The sequence below is a fragment of the Pristiophorus japonicus genome, chromosome 14, assembly GCF_044704955.1.
Source record: "Pristiophorus japonicus isolate sPriJap1 chromosome 14, sPriJap1.hap1, whole genome shotgun sequence".
NCBI classification, from domain to species: Eukaryota; Metazoa; Chordata; class Chondrichthyes; family Pristiophoridae; genus Pristiophorus; species Pristiophorus japonicus.
Genome location: NC_091990.1, coordinates 146,759,157 through 146,771,855, shown reverse-complemented (window position 1 = coordinate 146,771,855; position 12,699 = coordinate 146,759,157). Strand labels below are relative to the sequence as shown.

Sequence of the window (12,699 nt, the reverse complement as noted above, 5' to 3'; positions counted from 1 at the left end):
TTATTAATAGCGCTATAGATTGCATAAGTAAGGAAGTTATGCTAAACCTTTAGAAATCACTGGTTAAGCCTCAGCTGGAGTATTGTGTCCAATTCTGGGCCCCACACTTTAAGAAATATATCAAGGCTTTGGAGAGGGTGCAGGGGAGATTTGCTGGAATGGTACCAAGGATAATGGACATCAGTTTGGTGAAGAGACTAGTGAAGCTGTGATTGTATTCCTTCGAGCAGAGAAGGTTAAAAATTATGAAGGGTTTTGACAGAGTAGATAGAGGGAAACTGATATCACTGGCAGGAGGATCAATAACCAGAAGACATTAATATAAGGTCATTGGCAAACGAACCACATTGGAGAAGAAGAGAATTTTTTATGCAGCGAGTTGTTTTGATCTGGAATGCACTATCTGAAAGAGTAGTGGAATCAAATTTATTAGTAACTCTCAAAAGGGAATTGGATATATACTTGAAAAGGAAATATTTGCAGGGCTCTGGGGAAAGAACAGGAGAGTGGGACTAATTGGATAGTTCTCTCAAAGAGCTGGCATAGGCACGATGGGCCGAATGGCGGCCTCCTGTGCTGTGAGATTATACGATTGATATAAATATAGGAAATCACTGACATGGATGCATTCTTGTGAATTTGCCTTTATAAGTTTGAAAAAAAATATATAGGAAGGAAATGACTGATACGGATGTAATCCTGTGAATTTTTCTTCAGTTTTTGTGTGCTCAAAATCTCATAACAGATTCAACTGAAGATTAAAATGCTTTACTAAAGAATCAAAAATGTCTTGTTACACACATGAGAACAATTTCAGGTCTTAGTCTGTTTAATCTTTCAATCCAACTGCAGTGTAAAATAAAGCTGACTGAAGTTAAACTACAAAAGGCAAACCATTCTTAATAAAACATTACAAAGCTGAATAAAAAGGACTTTGAACTTCATTTTTGTTCATTTTGTTGATTCCACTACTCTTTCAGAGAGTGCATTCCAGATCAAAGCAACTCGCTACATAAAAAAATTCTCCTCATCTCCAACGTGGTTCGTTTACCAATTACCTTAAATGAAATGTCCTTGTGTTTTAAATCCTTTAGGTTTCCACTAATGCGAAGTGCAGTGGGTTTGCACTAGAAACATAGAAACATAGAAAATAGGTGCAGGAATAGACCATTCGAGCCTGCACCGCCATTCAATAAGAACATGGCTGATCATTCCCTCAGTACCCCTTTCCTGCTTTCTCTCCATACCCCTTGATCCCCTTAGCCGTAAGTGCCATATCTAACTCCCTCTTTAATATATCTAATGAACTGGCATCAACAACTCTCTGCGGCAGAGAATTCCACAGGTTAACAACTCTCTGAGTGAAGAAGTTTCTCCTCATCTCAGTCCTAAATGGCCTACCTCTTATCCTAAGACTATGTCCCCTGGTTCTGGACTTCCCCAACATCGGGAACATTCTTCCTGCATCTAACCTGTCCAGTCCCGTCAGAATCTCATATGTTTCTATGAGATCCCCTCTCATCCTTCTAAACTCCAGTGAATAAAGGCCCAGTCGATCCAGTCTCTCCTCATATGTCAGTCCAGCCATCCCTGGAATCAGTCTGGTGAACTTCGCTACACTCCCGCAATAGCAAGAATGTCCTTCCTCAGATTAGGAGACCAAAACTCAACACAATATTACAGGTGTGGCCTCACTTAAGGTCCTGTACAACTGCATTAAGACCTCCCTGCTCCTATACTCAAATCCCCTAGCTATGAAGGCCAACATACCATTTGCCACCTTCACCGCCTGCTGTACCTGCATGCCAACTTTCAATGACTGATGAACCATGACACCCAGGTTTCGTTGCACCTTCCCTTTTCCTAATCTGCCGCCATTCAGATAATATTCTGCCCCTAAAATGGATAACCTCACATTTATCCACATTATACTGCATCTGCCATGCATTTGCCCACTCACCTAACCTGTCCAAGTCACCCTGCAGCCTCTTAGCGTCCTCCTCACAGCTCACACCGCCACCCAGTTTAGTATCATCTGCAAACTTGGAGATATTACACTAAATTCCTTCATCTAAATCGTTAATGTATATTGTAAAGAGCTGGGGTCCCAGCACTGAGCCCTGCGGCACTCCACTAGTCACTGCCTGCCATTCTGAAAAGGACCCGTTTATCCCGACTCTCTGCTTCCTGTCTGCCAACCAGTTCTCTATCCACATCAGTACATTACCCCCAATACCATGTGCTTTGATTTTGCACACGACTTTAGTATTCACCTGGCCTAGTGTGGCCTTATCCTGACATTTACTGATTTTATCACTACCATCTTATATTTCAGGATCACTTAATCACAGCATTAACCTATTTACTGATGGCCATTGATATTCAGCTTTCTTCATTGAAACGTTTTGCTCTTTGCATTTTTTTTATAACGTAAGACATTAGTGGCAGGTCGGGGTCATAAAAGGAGCGGAGGTACGGCGGCCGGGAGCATCGTGGAGGCATGCCGCTTCAGGGAGCAGCGCGAGCTGGTGCAGAGGGCGACAGCAGCGAAGAGTGACGTCATCAAGATCCAGGTCGGTGATTGGAGCGTGGGCAGATACAGCTGGAGCGACGAGAGACTGGAGGATGTCATCGGGGCCCAAGAGAGGTGTGAGTTCGGGGCCAGGGGCAGCATGGGCCAGCCCACACTGCGATATGTGTGCGCACTGGACCGTGCAGCAGAGCAGGTCTCCAGTCGTCTTGGATAATCCTTGCCACTGGACCACACGTTACTAAAATCCACGCACAGGCATCTTCCACCCTTGGGATGTAGTTCAGGACCTGGAATATTAGGTCCTTCATTGAAACACCTGTGAACTCATCTGTTTTTTTGGCGTGGAAGCAAGTCATCCTCGTTTCAAGGGACTGACTATGATGAAGACATTTGTGTTCTGTCACCATTTTCTGCAATCCACTCTGGATCGTATTCTCAGCACAGAATCATCACTATGGATCTTGGCGCACAGATAAGCAGTCACTTCATACTAAGTCCGTTAAATGGTTTGTTCTGGGGTTTGTTTTGGTTTGAGAGGTGGGGTGTTCTGGGTTAGTTTGTGGTTTGGTCTCTTTCGGTCTGGGGTTGGAGTGTATTTGAGACTATTGTTTGGGTGCAGTGTTTGGGTTTGGGTACCCTTTTCTTCCGGGGGCCCTGTCGATTTGTTTTTTGTGTTGGGGGTGTGCTTTGTTTTTCTGTCCTTGTTTGAGTTGGTTAGTGTCTGTATATGTTTTTTCACTTCATTAATTGTTTTTGCTTTGAAGTTTTGTTTTAGATTTTTCTTGCTCCAATTTGTTGCCTTCATTCTGGCTTCTGGTAGTCAGATTGTGGAGTCCTCGTCCCCCCACTCCCTGTCGATCTGTTGTAGGGTGGTTCTATCGTGATCTATCAGGATTTGTCCAGTCTGCTTGGCCTAATTTTCCGAATTTTCCGTTAGTCTGTTGTTAGTCTCCTGTGAGGGGTTGGCTGGTTTTATGGACTTAGTCTGGTTAAGGATCCCTTTAGGGGGCTGGGTTTGGTGTTCCAGGATTAATAAGTGATGGATGTTGCGGGTCATTTTGTAGATTTTTCTGACTGTAGTGCCAAATGTGTCTCGGTTTGGTGGGGGGCTGTGTGTGTTATGGTCTGTTCCGTGGTCATGTCTTGGGTTGGGTGGTTGGGTCTCCACTCGCTCTCTGTTTAGGGGGTTTGTTCCCTGTACGGTCTCGGCTTGCGTCTTTGTTATGGCCCAATTGTTGTTGATTGGTTTGTGTAAAGTAGGGTGGTGATGATTTGGATAGATTGTGGTTTAGAAGATCCCTGGACAATCTCGGTGCTTTGTTCCGTTGGGTGTCGGTGTTCAGTATCGATGAGGTACCCTGTACTATCTGTGCTCCGGCTGGGGTGTCCACTGCTTGCTTTATGAAGTGGGTCCCCTGGGTTTGGTCCATTCCCCGTCCCCGCTCGGTTGTCGGTATTTAGTCGCCCAGTGGTTAGAGTTATGGGCCCGTGACTCCCTGTGGTCATAGTTCGGGATAGTGTTCGTCCATAGTACTTCAAACTGCCTACATTTAAAGCGGGGTTATCAGGTTTTTGCCCATCCCCTGTTTGTATCTACTTGTTGTGATTGAGATGGCCCACAGTTTGGGCTGGGTCTCCGTGAGTCCCTGCGGTCTGTGTTACTGTTATTTTGTGATTCCGATCAGTTCCGTTTAGAAGATTCCATATTATTCTGGGGTGGGTCTGGTTTTTGACTGTGCGGGTGGGGGCTTGTTTGTAGAGGAAAAATATTTTTTTGTTTGTTTTTTTTGTATTGGGTTCCTCAATTTGTGTGGGGAAGGGCTGGAGGTTTATTTTTTATCGTTTAGTGTAGGAGAGGCGTGAGTTCGGGGCTCAGGAGAGGCGAGGTGCCCAGGGGCAGCACGGGCTAGCCCACATTGCGATATGTGTGCGCACTAGGTCCGTGCAGCAGAGCTGGTCTCCAGTTGTCTTGATTAATCCTTGCCACTGGACCAAGACCTAGCTCTGTCAAGCCCGTGTGGTGGCTGGTGTGCAACGGCCACCACACGTTAAAAAAATCCACCCAAAGGCATCTTCCACCCTTTAACATGTAGTTTGGGACCTGGAATATTAGGTCCTTCATTGAAATACCTGTGAACTCATCCCTTTTTGGCGTGGAAGCAAGTCATCCTCGCTTCGAGGGACTCCCTATGATGATAATCATACTAAATCGTGTTTTGATAGCAAAATATAAATATTAGAAGCAATGATGAGATATTCTTTTAAAGGTCAGTTTTTAAGGGAATAATTTGTAAGCTATGGTGTTGATTTTTACTCTAAACATGATTTAGACTGACAAATAAATAGAAATATGAGCTTGGCACCTCTTTACTACCAGAATAATGTTACAAGTATATAAATCTCAGATATTGTTGGCTCTTGAGCACGATTGCAGGTTGTGAACAGAGCTTTTTGAAGTTTTTTCTCACTTATTTAATGTATCGTCTTGACTTCGAAAGAAAACATTTTTGTGCGTGTTAATATTTTGAATTGTTAGCACTGGCGCGTTGATGAAAGATTGCCCCATGTGAAAACAATTGCAATTCAATATAATTTATCACAAAACACTGAATCGCTCAGATAGCAGAATATACCCTGGTTTTATTGTCTTACCATATTGTAATTCGGGAATAAAAGATGCCAATAAAAATATTGAACTATTTATGTGACTGAAACAGATTTTCTTTTAAGTGTAGTATAGCTCAAAGTTTGAACCCGTTATTATTTGCCATCCAGCTCCCCTGATTTTTTTGGTGGGTAACTGTATTGCATGATGGGGTGCTGAGGCATGTGACAAGTAGCAGGTGTAGAAACAGAAAATGCTGGAAATCCCAGCGGATCAGGCAGCATCTGTGAAGAGAAAGCAGAGTTAACGCTTCGGGTCAACAACCCTTCGTCAGAACTGGAGTGCGTTCAGAAAGAACACATTTTTAACAAGCACTGAAAGGGAGAAGGGAAGAAAGAACAAAAGGGGAAGGTCTGTGATAAGGTGGAAGACAGGAGAGATTAGAACGAAAAGGGATGATTGGCTTAATTTGGACATTTAATGGGGACCATATTGAGCTCAGCTTTGATGGCCTCTCCCCCATCATTTCAGTGAGGTATCAGATGACTGTCTGCAATTGTGGAATCATTTCCCAGTTTCAGTCATCAACTCAGTCGGGGAAGTAGAGAGATATATTTTTTTAAATTAACTATTACTGAATCTTTTTGTTGTACTATCTGTTTTACACCAGTTATATTTTCTTAAATAGAAGTCACAACGCAGGAGGGGTCAGTTAGCCAATCATAAACTAATCCTGGTGCTAGCTCTTCAGCTGAAGTTATCTACTCTAATCCAATTTCTCTCTCCTGGTATCCTTTTATATTCTTCGTTTTCAAATACTTACCTCAATTCCTTTTTAATGTATGATAGTCTGTGCCTCAGTAACCACTGTAGTAAAGCATTCCATATTCTAATAATAAAGTGAAAACAATTCTTCTAACTACCCCCTTCTCTCTTCTCGCGATAATCCTGATTCTAAGCCCTCTTGTTATTGATTCGCAAACCAGTGCAAACAATGTAACTGTTTCACTTTGTTTAAACCTTTCGGAATTTGGAAAACTTATTTAAATGCCCCGTTAACCTTTTGTTTTCCAGTGAACAAAGTCACATTTTATGAGTCTTTCCTCATAACGATAACCTCTCATTCCTGGAATCATTCCAGTGAATTATCTCTGTACACTTTTCATGTCTCTAGGATCCTTCCTTTCACTGGATGCCCAGAACTGCATACCATAGGGGAAAATGAGGTTTATATATTGTAATATATTTTGTAATATCTCTACAAGTTAAAACCTTTCCCTCAGTTCATACTGTTTGATTAGCTGTTATCCCATTCAATCTCAGCAATGAATGGAATTGTTCAGTGTTTGTAAGTGTGAACCATAGTTAATGTTGTTTCTTTTCTGTTTAGTTTTAACAGTGTCCAACACGGAAGTCACATTTTGTTCCGTGAGTTCAGCTTCGTTAAAGCTACCCCTTACAATAGAGCTTCATTTATACGAATGTTCTGGCGGTGCTTTCGACAGATAGGCAAGAACGGAGGTAAGTCATTCTTAGTGATCCTTTAAGAAGGTTGGTGACATTTCTGCGCTATTTACGAAAATAAAAAGTTAATGTGATATTCTACTTTAAAATTTTACTCAGAATTTATTTAGCTTCTATCATAAAGTAATTATTTCATGCAGTATGTTGGTAATTTGCAGCTTCAGGCAACTGTCATCTTGGGGATAGAGTGTGTATGCTTTTCAAAACTGCTATTTAAGCTAGAAGAAATTAATTGTTATTTCCCACATATGGTCTGGGAATACTGGGAATTTTTTGCATATTTCTATCCTTGAGACTTATGTAGTCACAGTTATTCAAGAACCAGAACCAGTTTAAAAAAAAAAAATCCTATGCTTCAGATCCTTCAGCAAACATACTAGCTCTGTCATTCAATGTCAAATCAAGTTCTATTTGGGGTTGATCTAGCTCAGTTCATATAATGCTTAAAGGAATACTCCAGGGGAGGCTCACAAAAATCAAATTTCCTAGGGCTAAGAATGAAAATTAAACTTGCATGTCTTTATTTGTTTTTAAATCTTATGCCTATGTGAACCTAATATAAATTCTGCATTTTGGGAGGAATGGGGTCAGTCAGCTTTTGGCACTTGTATAACCTTGTGGCATACTCATTACATGTGTTTACTGGGTTGAGTCTGTTGACCCAGAAAGTTGGATTCACTCCAGTAGGTGGATATAGAACAGGCTTGTTACAATCATGGTATTGTGATCCCATGATGTATGTTGGTATCTTGTGCATTGTGTTAACTCCATCTGTGAAATTAAATCCAGCACAGAGTTGCTATTCTGCCAAACCACCTCCAACAACAACAACAAATTGCATTTATATATAAAACCTTTAATATAGTAAAATGTCCCAAGACTCTTCAAAGGAGCGACTACCAAAAGAAATTTGACACCGAGTCACATATTAGGACAGGTGACCAAAAGCTTGGCCAAAGAGGTAGGTTTTAAGGAGCATCATAAAGGAGGAGTGAGATGTGGAGAGCAGAGGGGTTTAGGGAGGGAATTTAGGGAAAGCTTGTTGCCTAGACAGCTAGACATCGCGGCCACCAATGGCTGAACTTCAGTAGAGTAGTGCAGGATATTGGAAGTGCAGCATCTCTATATTTATGATTTTTTATGCAAATTTGGCATGGAAGTCATTGCATTAAGCAAAGTAGCCACCTTTTCAGAGATGAGGGAGGCAGGTTGGTGGACATATGCTGAAGTATTCAGTAACTTGTGAAATACCTAATAATCCATACAAAAGCTAACAAAATATAATATAATGTACACCTCGGTCCCATCAATTTCTATTTTAATACAGATACCACATTCTAATTTGATTGAATTGTTCCGTAACTTACTTAGGTGCCCTATTTCTGCAACATATCTACTGCAAATTACATTATACAAAGTTAAGACATAAAAGTATATAGTTTTGGAAGAGCTTAAGTTTATGTAGGGTGCAAGGTGGTAAAGTCAGCTAGGAAAGCATTGGAATAGTCGAGTCTAGAGGTAACAAAGGCATGAATGAGGGTTTCAGCAGCGGACGAGCAGAGGCAGAGACAGGTAATGTTACAGAGGTGGAAGTAGGCAATTTATAACAAAATAATCAGAATAAAAAGAAAGACTTGCATTTGTATAGCGCCTTTCACGACCACCAGACGTCTTGAAGCGCGTTACAGCAAATGAAGTACTTTTGGAGTGTAGTTACTGTTGTAATGTGAGAAACGCAGCAGCCAATTTGTGCACAGCAGTCAATTTGCGCACAGCAAGCTCCCACAAACAGCAATGTGATAATGATCAGAAAGTTTGTTTTAGTGATGTTGATTGAGGGAGATAAATATTGGCCAGGACACCGGGGATACCTCCCCTGCTCTTCTTCAAAATAGTGCCTTGGCATCTTTTACGTCCACTTGAGAGAGCAGACAGGGCCTCGGTTTAACATCTCATCCGAAAGACGGCACCGCCAATAGTGCAACATTCCCTCAGTACTGCACTGGAGTGACAGCCTAGACTTGAATCCACAACCTTCTGACTCCAAGGCATGTGTGCTACGCACTGAGCCGCAGCTGACATGGGTAGATGTTGCAGAAATAGGGCACCTAGGTAACTCACACTGACAAATGGGAATGGGATCTGAAAAAGTTCAGTTAACTAAAGTTAGATTTATAAAATAATCTTTAAGGAAATTATAGTTATGGAAGTTCATTGGCATAGTATACCTAAAGTAGAGTAGACTGCAGGTTTATGACTGCAATTCCATTTATAGCCAGCACTTGATTTGACTAGACTGTACAGGGAGGTTACTCAACAGAGGCAAGATGTTCCCCCAACAGTAATGGAAGGAAAACTGGAACCCTTGCACATCTAGAGGCACAGAATTGACAAGACAGTGTGAGCAAAATAATTCTAATTGTTCAGTCTTCTTGATTACACACAGAGGTAAACAGTAGACTTGTAAAGTTGCACACTTTGTCCCTCAATTTGCGGCCAGGGAAATGCTTCTGATCCTCAAATAAAATGCCCACCTACCTGGTGAAAATGTAAAAAAATTACATATTTAAAATTAATTAAATGGCATTTAATTAAATATTGAAAACAAAAATTTAATTTTTTCACGTTTTAAAGGGGCTAAAAATAAACTGACCGTATTGCACAGGGTTTTTAATGTATAAATGATTGATAACATTTTATTTTTATGTTTTTAAAACTCTTACACCGGTAAAAGCAGGCTGCTTTTACTAGGCATATGAATTTTACGGGCATTCACTGGGCAGAAGTTGCGCAAGTAACCCAACTCTCCGCACGGGAATGCCCTTTTCCCAGACAGTTCGCAAGTTCCGGGTTTTCGCACATGCGCTTCATATGCAAAAACCTGGAAACTGCGTGGTCCTTACAGATGCGTGCACACTTCGTACGTACCCGTAGGGTCCGCAAATTACGGCCCCTTGTATTTTCATACCATTTAGCTCATGCACACCATTGTTGAAAATCCTGCCTTGGAACAAGAAATGCTTGCTGATCTTAACCAAATATGTTCCAATTTATCCTTCTTTTCTGTTCATAAAATAATCTGTTTCCACATTTGTCTTTGGAGTTCTTCAACCTGGGCCCAGCAATCATCCCTGTTACTTTTCTTGTTTTTCCCCCAGAGTATTTTTAAGTATAGACATTGTGTTGTTGATGTTATCTAATTAATGAATTGTCAAATCCAGGATTACTTTCTCTTGTTGTTTACTCCAAGTGACTTAAAATCATAGCATCATACAGCATAGAAAGAGGGCATTCGGTCCATCATGTCTGTGCCGGCTCTTTGAAAGAGCTATCGAATTAGTCCCACTCCCCTGCTATTTCTCCGTACCCCTGTAAATTTCTCCTTTTCAAATATATATCTAATTCCTTTTTGAAAGTTACTATTGAACTTGCTTCCATCACCTTTTCAGGTTGTGTATTCCAGATCATCATAACTCGCTGCATAAAAGCATAGGACTTTAGAATGTGATGATGTTTTTGCTTAGTATGTGTCCCCTAATTTTTACTTGGTGGTGTTTATCTTTTGATGAAGGATGAGGTGTAGGAAGATGGGGGACGCACATAAAAAGGATGCAAGACCCTTTTACTGTGGAATGGGCATCTGCCTATGCAGGTGCATAGATCACTGGCAATTACTTCAAAGTGGTGAATACTCCATATTTTGCTATGGTAAACAGGCACTCATTGGTCTTCACTGATTCAAAGGGTGATTCCAAGAAGCTTTAATTAAAGACACAGAATTAATCACATTAAGCTGAACTCTAAAATGCAAAATCATTTTTCAGAATTCCATACATTTGACGTCTTCCTAGACTGTTGTAACTACATTCAGCTGTACTCTATTCACATGTCAAATGATAAGGACAGCTTTTAAAGCTGATGGTGCATTAATTCACTTAGGTAAGTTAAAAGTTTAGAACAGCTATATCATTTGTGCAGGAGTTAAGCTGTATTTGAAGTTGAGGTGATCGGTGGTTGAAATCTTTCTCTGAACATGATAACCCTGAGCCAAAACATCCAAGCGATAGATAGAAATTTTATTTATTTTTCCCCACTCATAGGGCTCAAGTTTTGGCCTGAGTTGCTCCTATTTTTTTGGAGCAACTAGTTTAGAATGGAGCATCTTAGAAATTGCAATTCTCGGCATTTAGTTTGCTCCAGTTCTAGTGAGTTAGAATAGTTTCATTTTCGAACAGATTTTTCTTTTCAAAAGGGGGGGGGGGGGTCCAGCCACTTACACCTGTTTTGCAAGTTTAGGCAGCGCATACTTACTCCAAACTAACTTAGAATGGAGTAAGTGTAGATTTTTGTACGCTCAGAAAAACCTTGCCTACACTTATAAATCAGGCGTAGGGAACGAGAGATGTTGGGGGGGGAAGGGCGGTTTACAAACATTAAACACTTCCCTTTTACAAATAAAGAGCCATCATCAATAAATCAACCAATAAATCAATCAAAAAAATAAAAAAAATAATTTTAAAAATCAATCAATCGATTTAAAATTAAGTTTCTACTCACCTACTGCAGCACCGGGAGCCCTCCAATAGCGTGCTGGGACGGGGCCCTCCAGTGTCTCTCTCTCTCTCTCTGTCTCTGTCAGTGTCTGTGTTTCTGACAGCGAGGGAGGGGAAGGCGGGAGAGGAGGGGAGGGCGGGAGGGAGGGAGAGGAGAGGGAGGAGGGAGGGGGAAGGGAGGGAGAGGAGGAGGAGGGAGGGAGGGAGAGAGAGGAGGGGGGAGAGAGGAGAGGGGGAGAGGCTGAACGGGCCGGGTTGAGCTGCTGACACTTCGGGTGGGGCCCGCTCCCAGCGAGATACCGGGCGGGCGGGCTCCGCCGCCGATGGGGGGGGAGGGGGGTGGGGAGGGAGGGGAGAGAAAGAAGAGGGAGGGGGAAAGGCTGAATGGGAGGGAGTGGGAGGAAAGCTGAATGGGAGGGGGGGAGGCTGATGGGGAGGGAGGGAGGGGGGGGAAGGCTGAATGGGGAGGGGGGGTGGGGAGAGGCTGATTGGGGAGGGGGGGTGGGAAGAGGCTGATTGGGGAGGGAGGATGGGGGAGAGGCTGAATGGGGAGGGGGGGGTAGAGGCTGAATGGGGAGGGGGGGGAGAGGCTGAATGGGGAGGGGGGGAGAGACTGAATGGTGAGGGGGGAGGGGGGAGAGGCTGAATGGTGAGGGAGGGGGGGGAGAGGCTGAATGGTGAGGGGGGGGGGAGAGGCTGAATGGTGAGGGAGGGGGGGGAGAGGCTGAATGGGGAGGGGGGGGGGAGAGGCTGAATGGGGAGGGGAGGGGGAGAGGCTGAATGGGGACGGGGGGGGTGGGGGGAGAGGCTGAATGGGGAGGGAGTGGGGTGGGTGGGGAGAGGCTGAACCGGAGCCGGGCCACCATTGCTGACACTTCGGGTGGGGCCCGCCCCCAGCGAGATGCCAGGCACGTGGGCCCCGTCGATGGCGGGGGCAGGGGAGAAGAAAAGGGAGGGGGGGTGGAGGGAGGGGAAGGCTGAACGGGAGGAAGGGGGGGGTGAACTGAACGGGAGGGTGGGGTAGGGGCGGGAGGGAACTGTACGGGAGGGAGGCCCGAGTCCCGATCTTCGCCCGGGGATCCCATTCGGCCAGGGCTAGGGTCGGGCCCCTTCCATGCAGCCTCGGGGGCAAGGAGCTACTGCACATACGCGCACACTCTAGCGCGCATGTGCAGAGGTCCCGGCACTGTCCTCAGCGCCGGGACCTGGCTCCGCCCCCGACCCCTTTGCTGCGCCACGCCGAGCACGAAGACGTCCTGAGGAGACCGGAGAATCACAAGGTTAGTTTTCGGCGCCCTTTTTATTCCAGAAAGTCGGTGTAACTTAAGGAGATGCGCCATTTTTCCAGAGGGCGGAAACTTGGGTCCATAGTTAATATGTAATCTAGTGGAGATGGCGGCACACTGTTGACCAATCTTTGTTGAGAAGTGTTAGGAATCTTCATGGGAGTGGGCGAGAGAGTGAGAAGGAGAAGGGGGGAAATC

The 12,699-nt window shown here is 43.7% G+C and overlaps 1 protein-coding gene across 1 annotated transcript in view; it reads left to right on the top strand.

Annotated features, from left to right (window-relative positions):
- cstpp1 (centriolar satellite-associated tubulin polyglutamylase complex regulator 1) overlaps positions 1 to 12,699 on the top strand; it is a 431,022-nt gene that overhangs the window by 209,093 nt on the left and 209,230 nt on the right. The window contains exon 3 of the mRNA XM_070899677.1: positions 6,529 to 6,659. Within this exon, the coding sequence (XP_070755778.1) occupies positions 6,529 to 6,659 (131 nt within the window). The remainder of the gene's footprint in view (positions 1 to 6,528; positions 6,660 to 12,699) is intronic.